Here is a 21,202-nt window from a genome sequence, read left to right on the forward strand (position 1 = left end):
ACCAGGGCTGGATTAAAGCCAAGTGATGTTCTAGGCACAACCCAACAGTGGTGCCACTTGGCCCTTCCGTTGCTTAACTGACAAGATATTTAGACTCAATAAGTGCTGAAAACTAAAGTTGAATGTGGCAGTGAAAGAGTTAAGGACATGATAGCTGTGGGGGGGACTCTCTGGTGCCTTTCTTCCCTTGGTGCTCTAAGCACATGTTATTTTGCTTAATAGTTCTAGTAAGTTCATACTAGAGTAAGATTCCAGCTAGGTACATTTGGAGTTCATGACTCACAACTCATGTTATTTCTCACTACCAGACAAACAATGCCAATAAAAAGAATAAAAAGAATGAAGACAAAGAAAATTAATAGTTTCCAAAGCTGATATGAAACCTGGATATTGATAGCAATAATTAAACCTGACATATTGACTGGAAGTTTTGAATTCACTCTTATATGTTAATAGAGAGAATTTCCATTGTTTTAAAGAATAAAAATCAGATCAGAGTTTCGTAATTAAAAATTTAATCAAAATCAAGAAAACATACAGTAATTTAGATGTAGGAACCAATTTTTTCTGAAATATACATTTTCAACAGCTTCAAACAGGAAGATATCAGTTTTAGTTATATATTTATGCTTGACTGAATGTACAAGGTTTGGTTTTATTATGGGTGTGGTAGCTTTGTTTGCTTGGCTTCTTGTCTTAAAGAATACTTGCTATCATAATACATGCTCACCTATCATTTCTTTTTATGTAAACACATTTTGAATAAGTAATTAATAATCAAATAGCAAAAGCTACAAAAAGTCTAAATGAAAAGCTAAGGCAGGCAGGTAGGCTTATAACTAGCTATACAACCAAGTCATCTACTTTTAAGCAATGTATATAATTACTATTATAAGTCACTCCTATTCATATATGAAATATCTCTTAGCAGTAGAAGTTCTTATAGATCTGTGCAAGTGTAAAATCTGCATTTTTATCCCACAGATCAATGGACAATTTATATAAACAGAATTTGTTTTATAAATGTACTGGTTACAGGTAATGCATCCTAAAAACATTCCTTTGATATTATAGTAGAAATCAGAAAGTTAAAAAAAAAAACACTCATCAGAAATTTTAAAAACACCCATTTTCCTTAGGTAAAAAACCTAAGCCTCTAAGCGACCTCCTTTCTCTCTCTTCCATAACTCAATGGCTCAACAATTCTGCTGTATGTTCTCAACAATAGCAGCTATCTCTCTTTTAGAGGCACATAAACCTGCCCCACTGCTAACTGGAACAGTTTTGTTTGGTATGAACTTCTTTCTGCTGGCAAACAGAAGACTTGACTCTGTAGATGAAAAGGACAGGGCTGGGTTTTGCACAGTTTCCCTTGGGCGACAAAGACCTAGGAACTTCTTCAGTACCTTCTGCCGGAATTGCTGATCCATAAAGACATAGATGATGGGATTGATGCAGCTGTTTGTGAAAGCCAGGCAAGCACTGATAGTAAGTCCCCTTCTAAGAGCTTTCAATGCCTCACAAGAAAGGTTGATGTCCTTTACCATACTGTAGGTGATGATAAAGGTATTGAAGGGCAACCAACAGGAGATGAATGCCCCAATGATGACAAAGATGATTTTAAGGACATGGTTTCTTCTCTTGCCTAAGCTGACATGACCCTGGAGCATGCAGAAGATAGAGCAGTAGCAGAACAAGATTACTCCCAAGGGTAGCAGGAAAGTCAAAAAAAGTACAGTGAAAGTATAGATGGCAGAAATCTCATCCTGGCATGAAAACTTGTCTCCCACAAGGATCAACTTTCTGTAGACCAAAGATGGTATTCCTAACAGAAGGGAAAACACCCAGATGCAACTGCAGATCATGCTGGTATTTCTCTTGGTCCCAAGGAACCTGGAATCCCAGTGTTTATTCATCACAAGGAAGCGTTCCACACTCATGCCCATCAGGAACAAGATGCTTGAGCAACGGTTCACAGAAATGGCATAGCTGCTAAATTTGCACAGCGTTTCCCCAAACCACCAGGAATCAAATGCTTCTGACAAAGCCCAAAAAGGCAAAGTACATACAAAGACAAGGTCAGCAATGGCCAGGTTGAGGATGAAGTTGTCCACAAGCCTCTGGTTGCCTTGTTTTTGCACCATCACCAGGACCACAAACAGGTTCCCGAAGAAGCCAATGAAGAAGATCATGAAGTAGATGACAGAGATAAAGATAGAGGCAAATGGCAGCTTTTCCATAAGGCAGATGTCATGACTGATAAATCCTGAACCATAATAGTCTTCAGAGGATGAGTCCAAGTCTGTGCTCCAATTTTTGGTCATGGCTGAGTCAGTTACCAACTGAGCAATCTTCATTTTCTATCAGAGACCCAGCAAAGATTTTTCAGCCTACAGTTGCAAGGGCTAGCCAAAGAACATTTGCTCTATATTTGGCTGGGTGGTATTTAAATACAACAGTGGTTTGCTTGTTGTTTTTAAGCACCTGTGGTAACTTCCTCTTGTTTTCATGAAAAGGTTGATGCCAAGCAGTAGATAGAAGTCCTGAAACTCTGTAAGAATATAGAAAATGCTTAGTGGTATTATTTGGTGTGGCTAGCAGTACATACATTCTTGGTGCTGGTATAGTCTATTGTAGCAGCTATAGCAGTTAGATATTTGCAAACTATTTTTCTCATTACATAATTAAAGCTCTTTATCAGAAGGCAGAATACCTGTACTAACCTTCTATAACCTGGAATCTCCAAAAAGTTGGAATTACAAGTCTCAGAATTTCAATCAACATGGGAATAATCATAAAGTCATAGGTCATAATAAATTATTAAGAAATATTTTGTCCTTTATCCAAAGTTGTTTTTCCCAATGGGCAAAATTAAGTGGTTGGTTTGGGTGTTGTAGAGGGACTGGCAGTATCCTCATCTTGCAAGACAGAGTTGCGAGGTCCTCAATGGCCAGTCTCACATTCCTTAAGCGAAATTGTTTTATTCAAATGAGGTAAAAGATGCTGCCCTATCATCATGTCAATTTAAGTTAAAATTGCAGTTCCATCAACTTCTATAAGAATGGGAGATATACCATCTTGTTCTTCATCTCAGCCACTCAGTGCCTTGGGACATCCTTGTCTTTCATATTTGAATTCTTCAAACTATTAAACTGTAAATGTTATTACAGTTACCAAAAAGTGGTTCCTTCTCCATCAATCCGTAGTGGTTTGTTAAAAATTCCATTTAGATATATGTGAATAAATATTTTCTAGCAAATTGTGCTGTTAACAGCAGAAGCTCAATTATACATTTTATGAATGAAAAAAGAAATGCACACCAAGACAATAGAGCACATTTATATATTATATTATATTATATTATATTATATTATATTATATTATATTATATTATATTATATTATATTATATTATATTATATACTATATTATACTCTGTTATAATATAGAGTAATGCCTTGCATGACTCAGAAAGTACTTTATTCAGAGATGGAAAGAAATCACCTGCAGACAGCAAAAATTGCTCTCTTCCTCTTTCTCTCAGTTCCAGCCCAGATTGACTAAAAATAACTAACTAGGCTAGCATCTTTTCCTTTGCCTAGCATCAAAAAACAAGTTGCCTTCCACTGAAGTAATTCTCAGGACATGCCAAGAGTAAGATGTGGCCAAATCACTAGTTTTCTGAGTTGTGGACACTGGACAGTCAGAAAGGCTGAACTAAGAAACACTGATCATGAATCTACAATTTTAATATTTTGGACACATTATGTGAAGGCAAGAGTCATTGGAGAATCCCTGATGCTTGAAAAAAATAAAAGTGAATAGAAAAAGTGACTGATAGAAGACAAGGGGGCAAGATATTATCACTGATGACTCATTAGATACTATCATTCCTGAAGCAGTTTCTGATAGACAGCTCTGGTAAACTGATGTCTCTCAAGGAATGATGGGTCATAAGTGACTGAATGACTGAAAGCAACAACAGACTATCTTCTTAGAGATACTGAAATACAGTCCCTGCTATTGCCTGCCAGTTCCTCAAGACAGCTATTCTGATAGCGCTACTCCCAAATAATCTTCAGTGCTCCAGAATGACGGAATAGGAGGAGATCTCTGAAGATCGCTCAGCTATGTCCTTGCTGGCAGCAGAAAATGGTAGTTGTCTGTTTTTAGAACAGCTAAGGAAACCTGTTCTTCTCAGATTCCTACAGTCCATTCACACTTGGATAAATAATTAAAACTTTTAAAATTCGTTCACCCAAACAGGAAAGGTCAATCCTCTGGAGTACAAAAATAATTGTAAAAAGTAAAGAAATAATAGTTAATAAATATTAAAAAGAGATAAGTTTCTAAAAAATATCTAGGGTCAGAGAAAATCTAGACAGCTACGCCTCTATTAAGATGTATATAGAAATGGGTATTTTGACAGATGCAGCTTTTTACTCACAGATTAGAAAAGCCTCTTGTGTTTAAATTTTCCTCTACTGTCATCTTTTGCATTAGCATCTAGTCTAGACCCAGATCTGGTAAGCTGATGAGAACAAAATCCCTTTTGTCTTTGTAAATAGAAGCAGAGGAAATGAGAGTGTAAGAATCTCTTAAAGTTAGGACGATCTTCTCTAGCCTAGGCCTACCAGATGTGTGGGAACAACACCTACCAGAATTCCCAGCCAGCATGGACATTGCTGAGCATTCTGGAAGCTGAAGTCCATGCATAAGGAGTGTGTCATAGTTAGGAAAGGCTGCCTTACAATAGTGTTTCTCAGTCTCAGCAACTAAGATGCATGGACTTCAACTGTCAGAATTCCCCAGCCAGCCATGCTAGATAGAGAATTCTGGGAGCTGAAGTCCATACATCTTAAAGTTGCTGAGATTGAGAAACCCTGCCTTAGGATATGGTTGGCTGGCATATTAAGATAAGTCTACATTATTGTGTTTTCTTTGCCTTTCTGGGAGATTGCAGGAACAGTTGTAATAGCTGCAAATGTTCTCACTGGACACTTTATTTGCTGTTCAACTGCTACACAGCTGACAAAACATGAAATGTTTTCAAAGGGGCTTCTGTGGCATTTTAATTTAAGAATACTGTACACAAAATTAAAGCATTAAAAAATGGGCAGTCTGGTCCAATAGATTCATTTTGGCTGCTGAGATATACAAAGCAATTATGTTATTAATTATGCTTGCTACTTGTTATGTTATTCCTTTCAGTGCACTAAGCTGAGGCTAAACTCAGGAGAGGAACGTTTACAAAGATGTACTTCTGATAAGTATTTTAAAAAAAGAAGCTATAAACAGTCCTGTACCTCAAAGATTGCAGTAAACTTAGGAAATAAGGAAACTGGTGCAAACTGGTTAGGTTTCGTCTTGAGAAGCAAGGAAATAACTTAGGTGCTATAAATCTGGGTACCCAGGATTTTTAATTAACTTGTAATGGGAAGAGGAAATGACGTTGAGGGGCAGGAGGAAGAGCCGCTAGCAAGACCAGGGCCGCAACTGGGGGGGGGGGCAACCGGGGCATGTGCCCTTGGCACCATGCTGGGGGGGCGCCAAAATGGGTGTGGAATCCACGTTTGCCCCGGGTGACACAGACCCTAAGTGCGGCCCTGAGCAAGACAATGGTCAGATGAGTCAGGGCATAATTGTACACTCCAGCCTGTATAACTAGATTGGGAAGTGGGAAGTGCCCCAATAATCATTGTGTAATAAAGCTTGTTTTACAGGTAGGTCTTGATTAGTGCTGATAATGAATCCCACAGAATGGTCGCATTATTTGAGTTCACACTATTCAAAGTGATATTTCTATGGAAAATAGGATAATTAGTTCCAGCTTAATGGAAATAGGCAATGAAAATTTATAAATTTTTATATGTTTATTAATGAAATATAACAGTAAAGATTAAAAGGATATACTTACAACTTAAATTTATTTTTAACAAAGTCACAAAGTAGTTATAGAAAGGAAAATAAAAACTGAAAAATTCTAAAGATTATTCCTAAAGGTAAGCTTACACTGACAAAAACATCTTTGTCACATAATGCAGGAAGTGGTAGCAAGATTGTTACCAAGACTACCCTTATTTTTTTGTGGTTTTAGTGTTTTTTTATTACTTTCTAATGGAGTATAACCTACTATAAGATCTTCTAGAAAGATCTCATAAATATTTAAAATAAATAAATCAAGTGAACAAAGGACAAAGTGGAGGATAAACCCATATCCAAAACATACCTGCTTATTCTGCTGTAATTCTTCAAAATGAGCCTTTTCTTTTTTGAGCTTTCCTTGAATGGAACCTTCCTTTTCTTCATTTTGCACACACAACAATTAGCATCTAAAACTCCAGCAGCAACTGCACATGTGCTAGCTTCGCATTAATTGAATTTTAGCTTACATTAAATGCAACCTTGTATCAATTTATAATTTACACTAAATCAAATATTGCACTATTCAAACTCACATTAATCGCAACCTACCTGTACCCTTGTCTAAATTGTGGTCTTTTCCTGGGAGAAGCTTTTTTTTTTAACAACTTAACTATTTTCTTTTCTAATGAAAAATCCAAAAACTACTATGTGAATCAAAATTTAAATCAGGATACCAAACCATTTAAAAAACAATTTAAATGCAGATTTAACACACACAATTTTGTAAATATTTGAGATTCTATCCCTCGAGGTTTTTAGAAGGAGTATTTCTTTATCTCTTGTTGGACAGATATTATCACTATAAAATACAAATGCTGATGTATCAGCATCCAAGACAAAAAATATTGTCCTACTATTAATTTTATTTGTTCTCCCCAAAATGGAGTTGAATCCAAAAAGTGATATCTAATTGTAGAGGGCAGAGGGAATGGGCTCGAAGGACAGGAGGAAGAGTTGCTACCAAGGCAACCATCAGATAAGAGGGACTTGAGCCTGGACCAAGAAAATACTGTGAGAAAACATCTCAGACAATCCCCTCCCTAGTTCACATAAAGATAAAATGAGGGAGGGGGACATTCAGACCTTCAAGATTCTGCTACTGTAGCTGTTACAATAACAGTAATCCTGACCTATGTAGCATTGGTTCCTTAGTCTGATCTATCTTATTGGGCTGACACTAATTCTATATAGAAGGATATAACTGAAACTGATAAACCCAGGAAACTGGAAAATAAGCACAAACATGCTCTCTCCTCTTCCCCAAATGAAATAATGGGGATTTGCTCTCCAATACTCTATCTTCTATAAGCTTGAAGAGAAGCTGGTGCCCTAAACAGAAAGCATGCATGTAGGGGATGAGGGTGGGGAGAACAGCAGGTATCAGAGGGACTCAGGAAGCAAAACTCTAATACCTTTCTCAACCTTTTGACCCTGGAAGAACCCTTGAAATATTTTTCAGGCCTCGGGGAACCCCTGCACATTCAGGCTCAAATATAGGCCAGATGTTACAAAATTATCATATTTGTTTCATGGGTAGGCGTGTATATATGCATTAACAGTGTTCTTGAACTAAAAATAAAGAATGAAACTTACCTCTTTAATGTGAAGTTGTCTGAATTTGAAATAATTTTTTTAATAAATCATGATCTCCCAGGGAACCCCTAGTGACCTCTTGAAGAACCCTAGGGTTCCATAGAACCCTGGTTGAGAAACCCTGGTGTAAGGAAGATGATTTTGACAGAGATATGCAGGAACCGTTACCTAGGCAAAAGGGACTGAAGCACGTTTTTAAGTCCAGAACAAGAAGATAATATTTGGAAGCAACTCAGGTAGATGCTTTAATTCATTGGAATATAAGGAGAAGGAGAAACAGCATAGACTTGCAAGATTCTGTTATAATAACCAACCTCAATAAAAGTAATTTCAGCCTTCCTGTGGAGTTGATTTCTTGATCTGGTCTACCAGACGGGGCTGACAAATGGTGAGGGTAAAGGCTGGGAGGGAAATGGCTGTGGTGAAGAATGTCTAGTGATCAGAGGGGAAGGGGCATGCCTACACCCCCAACATATCTCTGATCTGGCTTTTAAAATAATAGGGGGCAAAGGGTAACACTTTTTACATATCTTGAGGCTGGTCTTGGATAGTGTTGGTATCATTAATGGCCAACTTAAACCTGGCTCACTCATGGACTGAGGATGAGATAAAGATAAGGTTGTAGGAACAAAGCAGGAAATTAGTGTTATTGGGTCATGACTATGCCATGCTAAGATGCAAGTGGGAACAAGTCCTAAGACATAAACACATAAAGCAGCAGATAGTGCATGATAATCTCTTCCATTTAGATTATGAAAATTCCAAGAAGTAATCTGGCTTGCTCTTTCTGTCAATAAAACACCATATTCCTTCACTCTTTAATCCAGTTTTCCTCAATATGGCATCCTCCAGATTTGTTGCAACTGTGACTCTCTTCTTTCTCTACAAACCTTTGCTTTATATTTTAATGTTATTCTGAAAATCAGAAATGGAGGCTCAAGACTGCCATCTGATGGGCATCACAATTGCTTTTACTGTACTACACTCAACCCGATGGATCATAATTGCTCTTTCTTTCCCAACATTTCCAGATGTCTTGGGAGTACATGCAGACTGAGGATTCTGGGAGGTTGCTGTATATTGTGATTACTTGCTGCTGAATCACCCTGCTGTATCTGTCTAAGACTCAGCCCAACTCTAATTTTCAACCTTTTACTTATTCAAGTGGTGTTGAAGAGACCTAGGTTCAAGTTCACCTGCAGGTATGCAAGCTCACTAGTGATTTGGGGCCAATCATTTACCTCACAGGGTGGTTGTAAACACTTTCCACCTTTTGTTCCTGGAGGAAAGAAAAGCTATAAATTTAACAAATAATAAAATAGTGTGATCTCAGTAGCCCTGTCATCATAACATAGAAGTGAGGCTTAAAAGAGCTTGCTAGTTACAGGAAGAGATAATATGCACTTATGGGTTTAGATGCGTGTTTGCTATGTGGATAAATCACACCATAAACTGCCAGCATATTCTGGGACCTGTTAAGGATTAAGATGGGCATATGGATAGTACGATAAAGGAAAGCATTGTGATCAGATGAATGAAAAATATTTGATCAGGAAAAGCTAATCTGAGAGTGGGTGAGAAAGACCTGGTCACATTTCCCTTGTTCCTCAGTTCTTCCAGCTTGGTCAAAGACTTCTGAATCTCTTCCTGCTACTTTAGTGACCTGATTCTCCTGGCTTCCAGTACTCTCTGAAGTTCTGGCTGGTGTTCCAGGAGCGGCTCCCTAGAAAAAGTACAAAACAGCAGAAAGGAAAAATAGTGACACCTTTTCCCTTTCTTTTTCCTTATTCTCCTTTCCTTCCTCTATCACAGCACCTACAATTGTGTTGTACATGGCATTGCCTTTGAAGACTACCTGGAAACTGCTATTGGTACAAAATGTAGTGGCCCTCCAGCCGGAAGGTCAAAAACACCATAGCCACCCAACACTGTTTCATGGGTGCTGCATTGACTCCCAGTAGATTTCTGAGTATAATTCAAAGTACTGGTTTCAAGCTATGAAAGTGTTCATGGCTTAGCTCCTAGACATCCTCAGGATTGACTAGTTCAAGTAGAACTGATCCATTCAGTTTGCTTGTCTCAGGAGGGATGCTTAGGGTTTCACCCATACATGGAGTTTTGGGTGGGAGGCTGGCCAGGAGACAACTTTTCTCTATTGTTGGTGCACCCGCCTGGAATAGCCTTCCAATTGAGATTCAGATGATGCCTTCTCCACTGTTGTCTAGGAAGGCTGTTAAAACAGAACTATTCGTTTGATTTGTAAGAGTTGTCACCATTGGTTGGGGACTCCAGGTTGGGTTAATGTTAATGTTTTTTAAATCTGTTTTTATGTAAAGTAGTTATTGTTTCTTGTAACATGTACTATATATAAACCAGCAGGACCTGCTTTGAAATATTATGTGTGTGTATACATTTATATGTGCATAACAATAAATACATATTTTGTTACCCAGGAATACATTTATAGATGCATTAAAAAATTCCAAGCTCCATCAAAAATTACACATAAAAAATACTTAGCAGAGCATGGGCAAGGATAGTTTAGGTTAGTCATTATTATCTGGGAGGTTCATGATGGCCAGGATCAATTTTACTGCCAGCCCTATAATAAAGTACTCTGAAATTTAGCATTGGAGTATCATGCTTCACTGTTTTTAAAAATCAAAAGTCACAAAGAAAAGCAAACAGCTCTTCTACAATGTAAATGGTTTGCTGTTGTTTTTCTCTGATTATTAGAAGATCTGTACGCTCCTCTCCTCTCCTTCTCTTTTCCTGGGTTACCTTCAGCCACATTCTTTGAAAGTGATGAACAGCTGACTGGCTACATCACCACTCCTCAACAAGGTGGTTTATTCTCTTCCATCCTGGAGGAACAAGATAGTGCTGGAGTAAAGCATCATAACTAAATACAGTGCAATTCATATATACATATTTAGATCAAACAAAAATGTTTAAAAGATTTTTGGTATGAATGCATAATGGTTAGTATCTCCAGGCAGTAATTATGTATTAACATATTACAGATAAGAGTCACCCTTTTCTGAAGAATACATGACTTTTACTGCCAATGGAAATGAGCAAATTCTTAGGAAGATAAATAGAAGATATTTCCAGCCCTCAGAAAATTAGTGATTAGTCTCCATTTTTTACCAATGTGCCCATCAAGCTGGCTACTGATTATCAGGGATATGGAAGAAACCCATATAATGCCTAGGGCCTGCCCCACAAAGCATAACAGAGTTCAGGCTTGAGATGAGCATGTTCCTCTCCTTGGAGGCAGACTTCCTGGAAATGGCCATGAATGGTCTAGTGATTGGAGGTGGGTGGGGAGAAGAGGCACACTGGCAACTTCATACAGCAACCAATAGGAATGCAAATTTGGCCTAGATCAAATTAAACCACAGCAGAGAAATCACAAGCTGGGCTCCTGCCAGCACAAGTAAAAAAATGTCACTTTTAAAGCAGAGCAGGAAAGCACAGCTGCAGCCTGCCTCTGTACCATGATAAAAGTCAGTCAAGGGTGATGTTGTCAATTCAAGCCTTCTCAATTTGACTGTTGAAGTGTAGATTGCCTGCAGTTAGTAGATCATCCAGAAGAGCCCCTAGTGTAAGGCTTGGTTCTCAGATTGATTAGGATTCAAGTTGACTGATTTTGTGCCGTCAAGTTGTTTTCAACTCCTAGAGACCACATAGATAGATTTTCTCCATGATGACCTATCCCTAGCCTGTTCTTTCAGGTCTCCCAATGGTGCACTCATTGCCACTGTAACTGAGTCCTTCTTCAGCTATTTTCAGCTCAGGTATCCTCAATTTTGTATCCTTCTTCTCTAGGAGCCTGCCATGCTCCAGGATTCTCCATAGGGCACAAAATTGAGCTTGGTCTTTGTTAGCAGGTCTGCATTTGTAGCATTTTCAACTTCTGCTAGCTCTTTTTCACCTTTAGTGTGAGTTGTCTCACAGTTGCTTGAGCACATGATCTCTAAATCTAGCACTTCCCTCGTCTTGAGGAAGTGTTAATTTTCTTTTGGTTTGGTTACTGCGGTGTCTTGGAATGACTGGGAGTCATTACTTTGCTCATTTGTGGTGAGCGGCCTTATTCTACAGGTTTTAACATTATGGCTGCAGTTTCGAAGGTGGGCTCGCTGTTCAATCTGGCCCCTAGAGAGTGTCTAGGTTGCCCTTCACTGCGGCCTGTCATGTTCATCGTTTCAATGTTCTGTATACATCGTAACGTTCGCATGTCACTGTTCTAACACGTGTTTGCAGGTTGTAAATTTCCAGCCGTGCCGGGCTGTAATCTTCTTACTGCAACTGTGGAATGTATGTTTGGGTTAGTGACTCTGTTCAAGGTTACTTTCCCAGGCCGATGTGAGTAATGGTTGCTAACACCTGGGAGGGGGTGGTTGCTAAGAGGGAGGAAGGGCGGGGTTGGTTTTGAAGCGAGGGTTTTTAGTTTGTATTTGGCGTGCTTTGGCTCATTCTCAGCTTTCTTCGTATTTGCATACTATCCTTTCAATAAATCAGTTTTATTCACTAAACACTGGTGAGACTGACTTCGTTGGGATAAGGCAATCATTACATAAAGCTGAGAATCATCAAAGAAACTTATCCCGCTAGCCCCTAGCCAGATTACCTGGGTCGGGGAGCGCTAGCGATGTCTCTACTACGGGAAGCTGAGTGGATTGAGGAGGAACCGGACACCACGGTGTGGGTAGCCTGGAGTGCCCGCGCGGAGAGGGTGGCCCGCCGGGAACAGCTGGGGCTACTACTCGGTGAGCAGATGGTCACGTCAGAAACGACGGGCACGTCAGGGGCCGAATATAGAATGGGGGACGAGGACGAGGACTCCGCTGTAGGGGATGCCCAAAAGGTCCGGAAACCAGGACCTCCGTTGTCACCTACAGTGGTAGTGGTAACTGGTGCAGCCGAAGAATCAGTCACCCCCGCGCGGATGAAGGCTCTGGAGGAGAAGTTGGAGTCTTTGGCAGTGATGCTAAGGGAAAGCCGTGGGAAGTCGGGGTCGGCTGAGGGGAGACGAAAGGACACTAGAGATTGGAGCGTTCACCCGGAGTCACCACCCCCATCTCCGCAGAGAAGAGGTCGGACTTGGTTCCGACAGTCAGCAACAGGGGGGAGAACCTTAGACGTGACTGGAAAAGCCGAACGGCTGGAGGCGGCGAGACCCCCCCCCTTTCCTGTGAAGTTTGATGGCGATCCTGCAAAGCTGTCTTTCTTCATTACCAATGCTAATAGCTACATGGAAGATTGGGAGCAGAGTTTCCGTTCCGAGAGGGGGAAAATCAATGTTGTAGCAAATAGGCTGAAGGGGAGGGCGGCGGATTGGTACGTCCAGCTGTGTCAAGCAGAGGCCCCAGAGCTAGAGGACTTTGAGGAGTTCCTGTGGGCGCTAAAGCAACATTTCAAGGACCCTCTAGCACAGGAAAGGGCAAAACGGGCTCTAAAGAACCTGGCACAAGGATCGCTGTCCATGGCAGACTACGCGTTAGAGTTCAAAGCACTGGCCGGAAAAGTTGAGGATTGGTCCCAGTCCACCTTAGTAGAGATGTTTAAAGATGGACTGGAAACTGAGGTCCTGCGGTGGGCTCTGGGGCAGGATGACCCAAAGACGTTGTATGGGTGGATTCAACTGGCGGGCAGCGCCGAAAATGCCCTGGAAACCTTGCACATCGTAAGGCGGTGAAGCAAGGCAAAACCATCAAAAGCACCCGTGCTCCGATCTCTTCGGGACGACCCAGCCATCGTGCGTGGGAAGAGGAGAGGGAGCGTCGCTTTGCAAAGGGGCAATGTCTGCGCTGCGGGAAGGAAGGGCACCGGGCGGCGGCGTGCCCAAAAAGACGAACCGAGGATCGCCCAGCTAAACCGGCTGGGAAATCGCCGTCCCTACCAAGGAAGATGAAAGCCGCTCTGGCGGAGGTGGAACCCGAGGGCATCCCTTTCTTTGGAGATGAGGGGGACCAGGAGACCGATGAGCCGGCGGGAAACGCCAGCCACCTGCTTTAAAGGGCGCCGTGGGGCAGGTGGAAGATGCAGAAGATGGGCGCGACCACGTTTTGGTGAGTGGGGATTTCCCTACCCTGACCATCAAAGTGAAGTTGGGGTCCAGCACCCGAACCATTGAGCTGTGGGCCATGGTTGATTCGGGGTGCTCACGGTCCCTGATGCACCCTGACGTGGTTACTGCGTTGGGGTTACCCACGTTCCCTTTAAAACGGCCGATGATCTTTACCCAGTTGGACGGGACCATGGCAGGGGGGAAACCAGTCACCCATTCTACCGGGATGGTCGCCTTGCAAATGGGCAGCCATTGGGAAAAATTACCGTTTATTGTGGCACCAGTAGGGGGACCTTTGGTCATCTTGGGGATGCCCTGGTTTGTACGGCAAAATCCCTCCATAAACTGGGTGCATCGAATGGTGACGTTCGCAGATGGATTTTATAAAGCCCCTGCGAAAGACCAGCTGGACGACAACGAGGTGGAACGGGCAGCAACCACTTCTCTGCAAGTCCTCCAGCTGCTGGAAGGGCTGCCGGAGCAATACCAGGACTTTGCAGATGTGTTTGGTGAAAAAGAGGCGGATCGGCTACCGCCTCATCGCAAAACTGACTGTGCAATAGAATTTGTTCCAAATGTGAAATTGCCTAGTCCGAAAATTTATTCTATGACCCAGAAGGAGCTGGCAGCACTACGAGAGTTCATTGACAAAAATCTAGCTAGGGGTTTCATTGAACCCGCCAGCTCTCCAGTAGGCGCACCTGTACTGTTTCGACCAAAGAAGGACGGCACTTTGAGACTGTGTACAGATTTCCGTGGGCTCAATGCAGTATCGATATTAAATAAATATCCTTTGCCCCTGATAAAGGACATGCTAACACATCTGGCAAAGGGGAAAATATTCTCTAAGCTGGACTTGAGGGAGGCATATTTCCATATTCGCATACGGGAGGGGGATGAATGGAAAACTGCGTTTAATTGTCCTTTGGGTGCTTTTCAATGCAAAGTCTTGCCATTTGGGTTGGCGGGGGCACCAGGGGTTTTTATGCAACTTATCAATGAGGTCTTGCATGACCACCTATTTAAAGGGGTATTGGTATATTTAGATGATGTTTTAATATATACTGAAACTATGGAGGAGCATATATATCTAGTCAGACAGGTGCTAAGCAAACTGAAAAAGGCAGAATTGTATGCTAAACTGTCAAAATGTGCATTTCATAAGTCGCAAATTGATTACCTGGGCTTTAGGATTTCCGATAAAGGAATTGAAATGGATCCCGCTAAAATTGAAGCCATTTTGGCATGGGAACCACCACGCATGCGTAAGCAGCTGCAAAGTCTCCTTGGATTCGCGAATTTTTATCGGCCCTTCATCCAGGGGTTTGCGGAAATTGCGTTGCCCCTCACTGAGTTGCTCAAAACTAAAGGTTTGAGGGACACACGGAGGGTGAAAAATCCAGGAGCGCTGCTAAAGTGGACACCTGCATGCCAGAGGGCTTTTCACACCCTTAAACAGCTGTTCACGTCCGAACCCATCCTGCAGCATCCTGATCCTGACAAACCGTTTGTGGTGCAGGTGGACGCTTCGGATTTCTCAATTGGAGCTCTCTTAATGCAAAGAGACAATCTCAGTTAAAACCATGTGCCTACCTCTCCCGAAAATTTTCAGAGACAGAAAGGAGATGGCATGTTTGGGAGAAAGAGGCTTTTGCAGTTAAAGCTGCTTTAGAAAGCTGGCATCACCTATTGGAGGGGGCTACCCACCCGTTCGAAGTTTGGACTGATCATAAAAACCTGGAGGCACTGACTGCCTCTCATAAACTGAGCCCAAAACAAATTAGGTGGGCTCAATTTTTTAGTCGTTTTGACTTTAAACTGAAATTTATACCTGGAAAAACCAACTTCCTTGCTGATGCGCTTTCGCGCCAGCCTCAGGATGCTAGTATGGTGCCAGATCTAGTGGCCACTCTCTGGACAGAGCCCCAAATGAGTCTAGCAGCTGTGACTTGCAGCCAAACCCGAGCGCAACGCACAGATGCTTCAGTTTCACCTCGTCTGCCTGTTCCCTCAGACTTGCAACAACAGTTTCTTCCCGAACTAAAAACTGATACTTGGTTGCAAGCAAACCTCAACGAGGTTACTTTTAAGCAAGATTTTGCATGGAAGCATGATCGTCTCTATGTACCTGAGACGTTGCGAAAAACCATTCTGTCACGATCCCATGACAGAACGGCGGGGCATTTTGGGTTCGGAAAGACCCTTCATCTGGTTAGACGCCAATTCTGGTGGCCAACGCTCCGGCGCGACATCAAAGAATACGTCAATTCCTGCCCAGTGTGTGCTGCGTCCAAATGGAAAGTGGGAAAGCCCCAGGGCTTGTTACAACCAGTGGCTAATCCTTCCCGCCCTTGGGAGGAAATCTCTATGGACTTCATTGTTGATTTACCTCCTAGCCAAAGACTGTCATTTGGGTGGTCAAAGATTTTTTCTCTAAACAAGCCCATTTCATCCCATGTACCTCCATCCCATCTGCACAACAGCTGGCCCGCCTTTTCATTGTACACGTGTACAAAATTCACGGATGCCCCACCCGCTTGGTGACGGACAGAGGAACACAATTCATATCCAGGTTTTGGCGGGAATTTATGAAATTACTGGGTACTAACCAAGCCTTATCAACTGCATCGCATCCAGAGACTGACGGAAATACGGAGGCGGTCAATTCTACCCTGGAACAATATCTCCGTGCTTTTGTCAATTACCAGCAAGATGATTGGGTCGACCTCCTCCCATTCGCAGAAGTTGCCTACAACAATGCTGTTCATCAAAGCACGGGCCAAGTACCATTTCATACCGTTTTTGGCTGTGACTTCGTCCCGATCCCAGAACTGCCTCAGCCAGCCTCCCCCCCATCTTCACCTGCTGATTGGGCTACATGTCTGGCAGCTGCCTGGCCAACAATACAACAGGCGCTTACTGATGCTAAAGCCACTTACAAACGACATGCAGATTCCAAACGATCCAACTCGCCACCTTTCCAAGTGGGGGATAAGGTGTATCTTTCCACCAAATTCATCAAGTCTACACAACCTTCAAAAAAGTTGGCACCTAAGTTTATTGGCCCTTTTCCTATTGTTGCTCAAATTAACCCTGTTACCTTCAAATTAGATTTGCCTGCAAATCTTAAACGCTTACACCCTGTCTTTCATTGCAGCCTCCTTAAGTCTTTCCACGAATCAGCCTGCTGGCATCCACAGCCTCCACCCCCTGCACCTATCATGATTGATGGTCAACAACACTTTGAAGTCCGAGAAATCCTTGATTCCCGACGCTGTCGTTCTGTCTTGCAATATCTGATTCGCTGGAAACATTTCCCTCATCCTGAGTGGGTTGCCGCCCACGATGTTCACTCTCCTATTCTAGTCACTCAGTTCCACGCCGCTTATCCCGATAAGCCTGCTCCATAAGCTCGTTTTTTATTGAAGGGGGACGATATGTCCTGTTCATCGTTTCAATGTTCTGTATACATCGTAACGTTTCGCATGTCACTGTTCTAACACGTGTTTGCAGGTTGTAAATTTCCAGCCGTGCTGGGCTGTAATCTTCTTACTGCAACTGTGGAATGTATGTTTGGGTTAGTGACTCTGTTCAAGGTTACTTTCCCAGGCCGATGTGAGTAACGGTTGCTAACACCTGGGAGGGGGTGGTTGCTAAGAGGGAGGAAGGGCGGGGTTGGTTTTGAAGCGAGGGTTTTTAGTTTGTATTTGGCGTGCTTTGGCTCATTCTCAGCTTTCTTCATATTTGCATACTATCCTTTCAATAAATCAGTTTTATTCACTAAACACTGGTGAGACTGACTTCGTTGGGATAAGGCAATCATTACAGCGGCCATTACAAGGCACATTGCTTGGGAGATCACAATATCAAATTACTATCTAACTTGGAACAATCACAATACATAATATCGTAACTCCCCTTCCAATGTAGAACCAGTTACATAGGGAAGTGATGGGCTCCCTTCGCTGGATGTGTTCCAAGAAAGGATGGGCAGACATTTAATTGGGATTCCTGCAATGAGGAGGACATTAGGCTCTACAGTATAGCCTAACTAGTCCCTCCCAATTCTATTTTTTTTTCAAGCCTCCACAGCAATGTTTCTCAACCTTGGCAACTTTTAAGATGTGCCGACTTCAACTCCCAGAATTCCCCAGCCAGCATGCTAATAATAGTGTCAATTATTGGAAAGACTAATTTCTCTTTTGTTCCTCTTGCTTTACGGGATCACGTACTGCTAGTCCAAATCCATGGCTCACTCTGCAAATTTAGGCTAGTCAGGAGACCGCAAGCATGCAGAAGAGAAAAGGCTGAATATTAATGCAATAATAAATACCTAAATAAATTAATTTTAGTTCCTGTGAGTTGCTTCAGGGCATGAGATGAGAAAGCTGTTTTAACTTTTACTTGTTTTGGTGGTGGATACTCGCTTCCAAATTATTATAACCACTGATTAATTGATAATGTGCCATTAAGAGTCTTTAATTTGTATACCGTCTATGAGCAGATGTTACTTCTACTTTAATAAAAGACAAACAATCCGACCCCCAGATTAAAGGACCTGTGGACTGCTTGCGTGACCCATCAAGTTCCGTGGTTCTATCGGTCTTCGTTTGTTCCTGCCTGAAATTACAACGCGCGCCTTTCTAGGACTCTTCAGCGATCAAGAACGTTTCCCTATCTGAGCTCGATTAGCGGTACTTAGTGGTTCCGGTGTCGCGTTGGCTGTTCATTCCTGCTGGAGATGCGGTGACGGGTCTGCGTTTGGCTCCTAGGGCGGCCGTCATGGCTAACGGTGAGCAGCGGGTCTTCGTCCCGTTCCCTCGCTCTGAAATGGTCTCCTGGCCATCCTCTCTGGGTGATGTTGCGCATCCCCCGCTCGCCGGCCCAGCAACTACTTACGGTCCCGCGAGCGGGGCGGTTCCCTCGGGTCAGGGCCCCAGGCCGCCGTGGGGTTCGCGTGTCAGTCTCCCCTTTCATGCTTCCGCATCCCCCGAAACCAGGAACGGTCCACGCAGTCGGCATTGACTTTCTTCTTCCTGTTCTCCTCTCAGTGTATTCCCTGGACGGGCTCTTGGTCTTCGGCTTGCTCTTCGTTTGCACCTGCGCCTACTTCCGGAAGGTGCCTCGCCTGAAAGCCTGGCTGCTCTCGGAGAAGAGGGGCGTTTGGGGAGTATTTTACAAAGGTAAGAATCTCGCACGGAGCCAAGCATCGACACAATAGCGCAAAGTGGGAAAGCTTTAGACAGGCAGGAGGAAGTTCTGTCGGAGAAGCGTTCAGAGTAGCAGAAGCGAGGCTTCCTGCTTCTTCGGGAGGAAGGGCAACATACCTCCCCTAAAAATCCAAACGCCAATGAATCAATGAACACAAATGAACGATGAAAACAATACAATGAAACTTTGGGAAAGGCACATTTACTGTGACAATATACAGCTACAAGGTTCCTCTCTCCCCTGGACTCTGTCAGCACCTGTCTGCACCTCCCCAAGGGAGGTACACCTCACCGTTTGGGAAACCCTGGTTTAGATGGAAGATAGTTTGGCACCTAAAATGAACCTGGCTGGCTGGGAGAACTTAATTAAACACCTGTTGTATGTTGCCCTGGTGATTTAGCTTTAAATCTCTTTACGTTTATTTGATAAAGAGAGTGTTGACACTTCAATTTAATTGGAATTGACAGTCATTGCTTATATATAGCAAAGCTTTCATTGAGGATTTTTCAGTTTTAGCACTTGGTGGTAATAAAAGGTGGTACGACAATGTGCTGGTGACTGTCACTTTTTCATTGGTTGACTGGAGGTAAACAAGTTGGGTAGAGGCAGACTTCTATTATATAGTGGTCTCTACTGTGGCTGAAAAGGTGCTGGAAGTGTTACAGAAATATTCTATGTCAGTCGAAAAACCTTGAAGAGCTTCTGTGAGCAGGATGCAGAGAACTTGCTTGAAATGTTAGGTCTAAAGGTTGGAAGTTAGCGAGGTTAGCATGCACTCTTAGTGTACATTGCAAGAAAGCATTTTTATTTTTCTTCATTCTCATAGAATTATGTGAAGTAACGTATGCTCATATTGTTTGAATAATAAATGGATGTTGGCATTTTTCAGCGGCAGTGATTGGTACCAGACTTCATTCGGCAGTGGCAATATCCTGCATTGTCATGGCTTTTTATGTCCTCTTTATAAAATGAACCCCACTGCTTCAGATGGACAACTGTTTAAATGAAGATGCTACGTTCTTTTGCTTCAGAGGACTGTACCTCTTAGCAGAATTCACACAGAACCTATACAGATGGCAAGAAGAAATTCTCCTGTGAAGTCTTGCTTGAGACCAAGGGAGTGTTGCTTAAATAGCAGCAATCTTCTGTGCTTCTAAGAGAGTTTCAACAAAAACCAAAAGATTGTTTTACGCACAGAATATTAAAATCAACATTACAGTCTATACAAGAGAAATATCACAGGTTTATGGCAAGTAGAAATGAGTGAGGTTTCTTCAGAGTCTGACATAATCTGGAAATGGAAAGGTTGCTCCTGGTGTTTCTTTTGTCCCCCAAATGTAGTAGCATTGAACGGATGTAGATTTGTTTTCTTTGATTACTGCACTTTGAGCTTACTTCCCAAATTATTATAACATGAAGATGAGAAGAGTATATAAGATTCAATTATAACTGAAGATGAGAAACTAGCCAATGATAGAATAAAACATTTGTGCACTGTGAAATTCTTGAATTGAAGCATAAAGGAAACAAAATATGATTTGGTGATACTCACTTATCTTTTGTTGTTATTAATTATCTTGTCACCTCATACAAATGGCTGAGTATGGTTAAAATGCCATGTTATTCTGTAGAACTCAGTTTGCAAGTAAGAATTACAACAACTTAAACATCCAAAATGTGGTGTGGTATAGGAGAAAACAGTGGGGACATAAGATGTGAGATGTTAACATGTTTAAATTACATTTAAAGATCATAACTTGTATATTTTGAGAAGTGTACAGACTTAAGTATTTGTTCTAGTCTTTATTTTTAATGATATACTTTTAAATTCTCCTCATTCCACTCTTCCCCTTGATAGTAACCTCCTGTCACCATGTGCTTAAAGCATAAGAGGTATTCTTCTAGAATAGAGGCAGTAAAAGAGCATGTTTGACTTGTCTGTTTCAAGTTTATAATGTTGTAAGTGCTTGACAGATTCACAAATAGTTTCAAGGTTGGCCCTAAACATTTTTAATCTGTTGTTTGTATAATGCCAGTTCAACCCAAGAAAGCCAGTTTCTTTTTTAACACTATACATTTTGCCATAGACAAAAACTGTCACTAATTACATATCTATTAATCAGCAAGGACACTAAAGCCATAACTTGGCCTTTGGTATTCCAGCAATATGTGTTTGAATAAATCTGCCTTATTTTATCTTCCCTATATTTCCTGTCTAAAATATATTGGAACCCTTCTTTTTTCATATGTGTGATTTTTTGCTGGTTGGAAACTATAGAAATAAAAATGAATTTTGTCAGTTGTATGATCTGGGAAATGGGGAGACAAAAGCAGAGGTGCTACTTATCTGAGTAGTAGCTTGTTAATTCCAGTATTTAGAGGATTTTACTTCAAGGCATGT

General features: G+C 41.9%; 2 protein-coding genes and 1 long non-coding RNA gene across 3 annotated transcripts; 1 reads left to right on the forward strand and 2 right to left on the reverse strand.

Moving 5' to 3' along the window:
- Window positions 1-517: 517 nt before the first annotated feature.
- Window positions 518-6,406, reverse strand: GPR25 (G protein-coupled receptor 25). Its single transcript, XM_063300105.1, has 2 exons — window positions 6,229-6,406; window positions 518-2,549 (listed from the first exon to the last, which is right to left on the reverse strand). Exon 2 carries the CDS (start codon window positions 2,355-2,357, stop codon window positions 1,197-1,199), a length of 1,161 nt encoding a protein of 386 aa, XP_063156175.1. The 5' UTR covers window positions 2,358-2,549; window positions 6,229-6,406; the 3' UTR covers window positions 518-1,196.
- Window positions 6,407-8,944: 2,538 nt separating this feature from the next.
- On the reverse strand, window positions 8,945-10,822 carry LOC134494860 (uncharacterized). The gene is made up of 2 exons (XR_010067714.1): window positions 10,299-10,822; window positions 8,945-9,240 (listed from the first exon to the last, which is right to left on the reverse strand). It is a non-coding gene; the product is annotated as an uncharacterized LOC134494860 (long non-coding RNA).
- A 7,440-nt stretch (window positions 10,823-18,262) lies between these two features.
- Window positions 18,263-21,100, forward strand: TMEM167B (transmembrane protein 167B). The gene is made up of 3 exons (XM_063297688.1): window positions 18,263-18,382; window positions 18,642-18,773; window positions 19,691-21,100. Exons 1-3 carry the CDS (start codon window positions 18,373-18,375, stop codon window positions 19,771-19,773), a joined length of 225 nt encoding a protein of 74 aa, XP_063153758.1. The 5' UTR covers window positions 18,263-18,372; the 3' UTR covers window positions 19,774-21,100.
- Window positions 21,101-21,202: the final 102 nt, after the last annotated feature.

This window comes from Candoia aspera, chromosome 3 (genome assembly GCF_035149785.1).
Source record: "Candoia aspera isolate rCanAsp1 chromosome 3, rCanAsp1.hap2, whole genome shotgun sequence".
NCBI classification, from domain to species: domain Eukaryota; kingdom Metazoa; phylum Chordata; class Lepidosauria; order Squamata; family Boidae; genus Candoia; species Candoia aspera.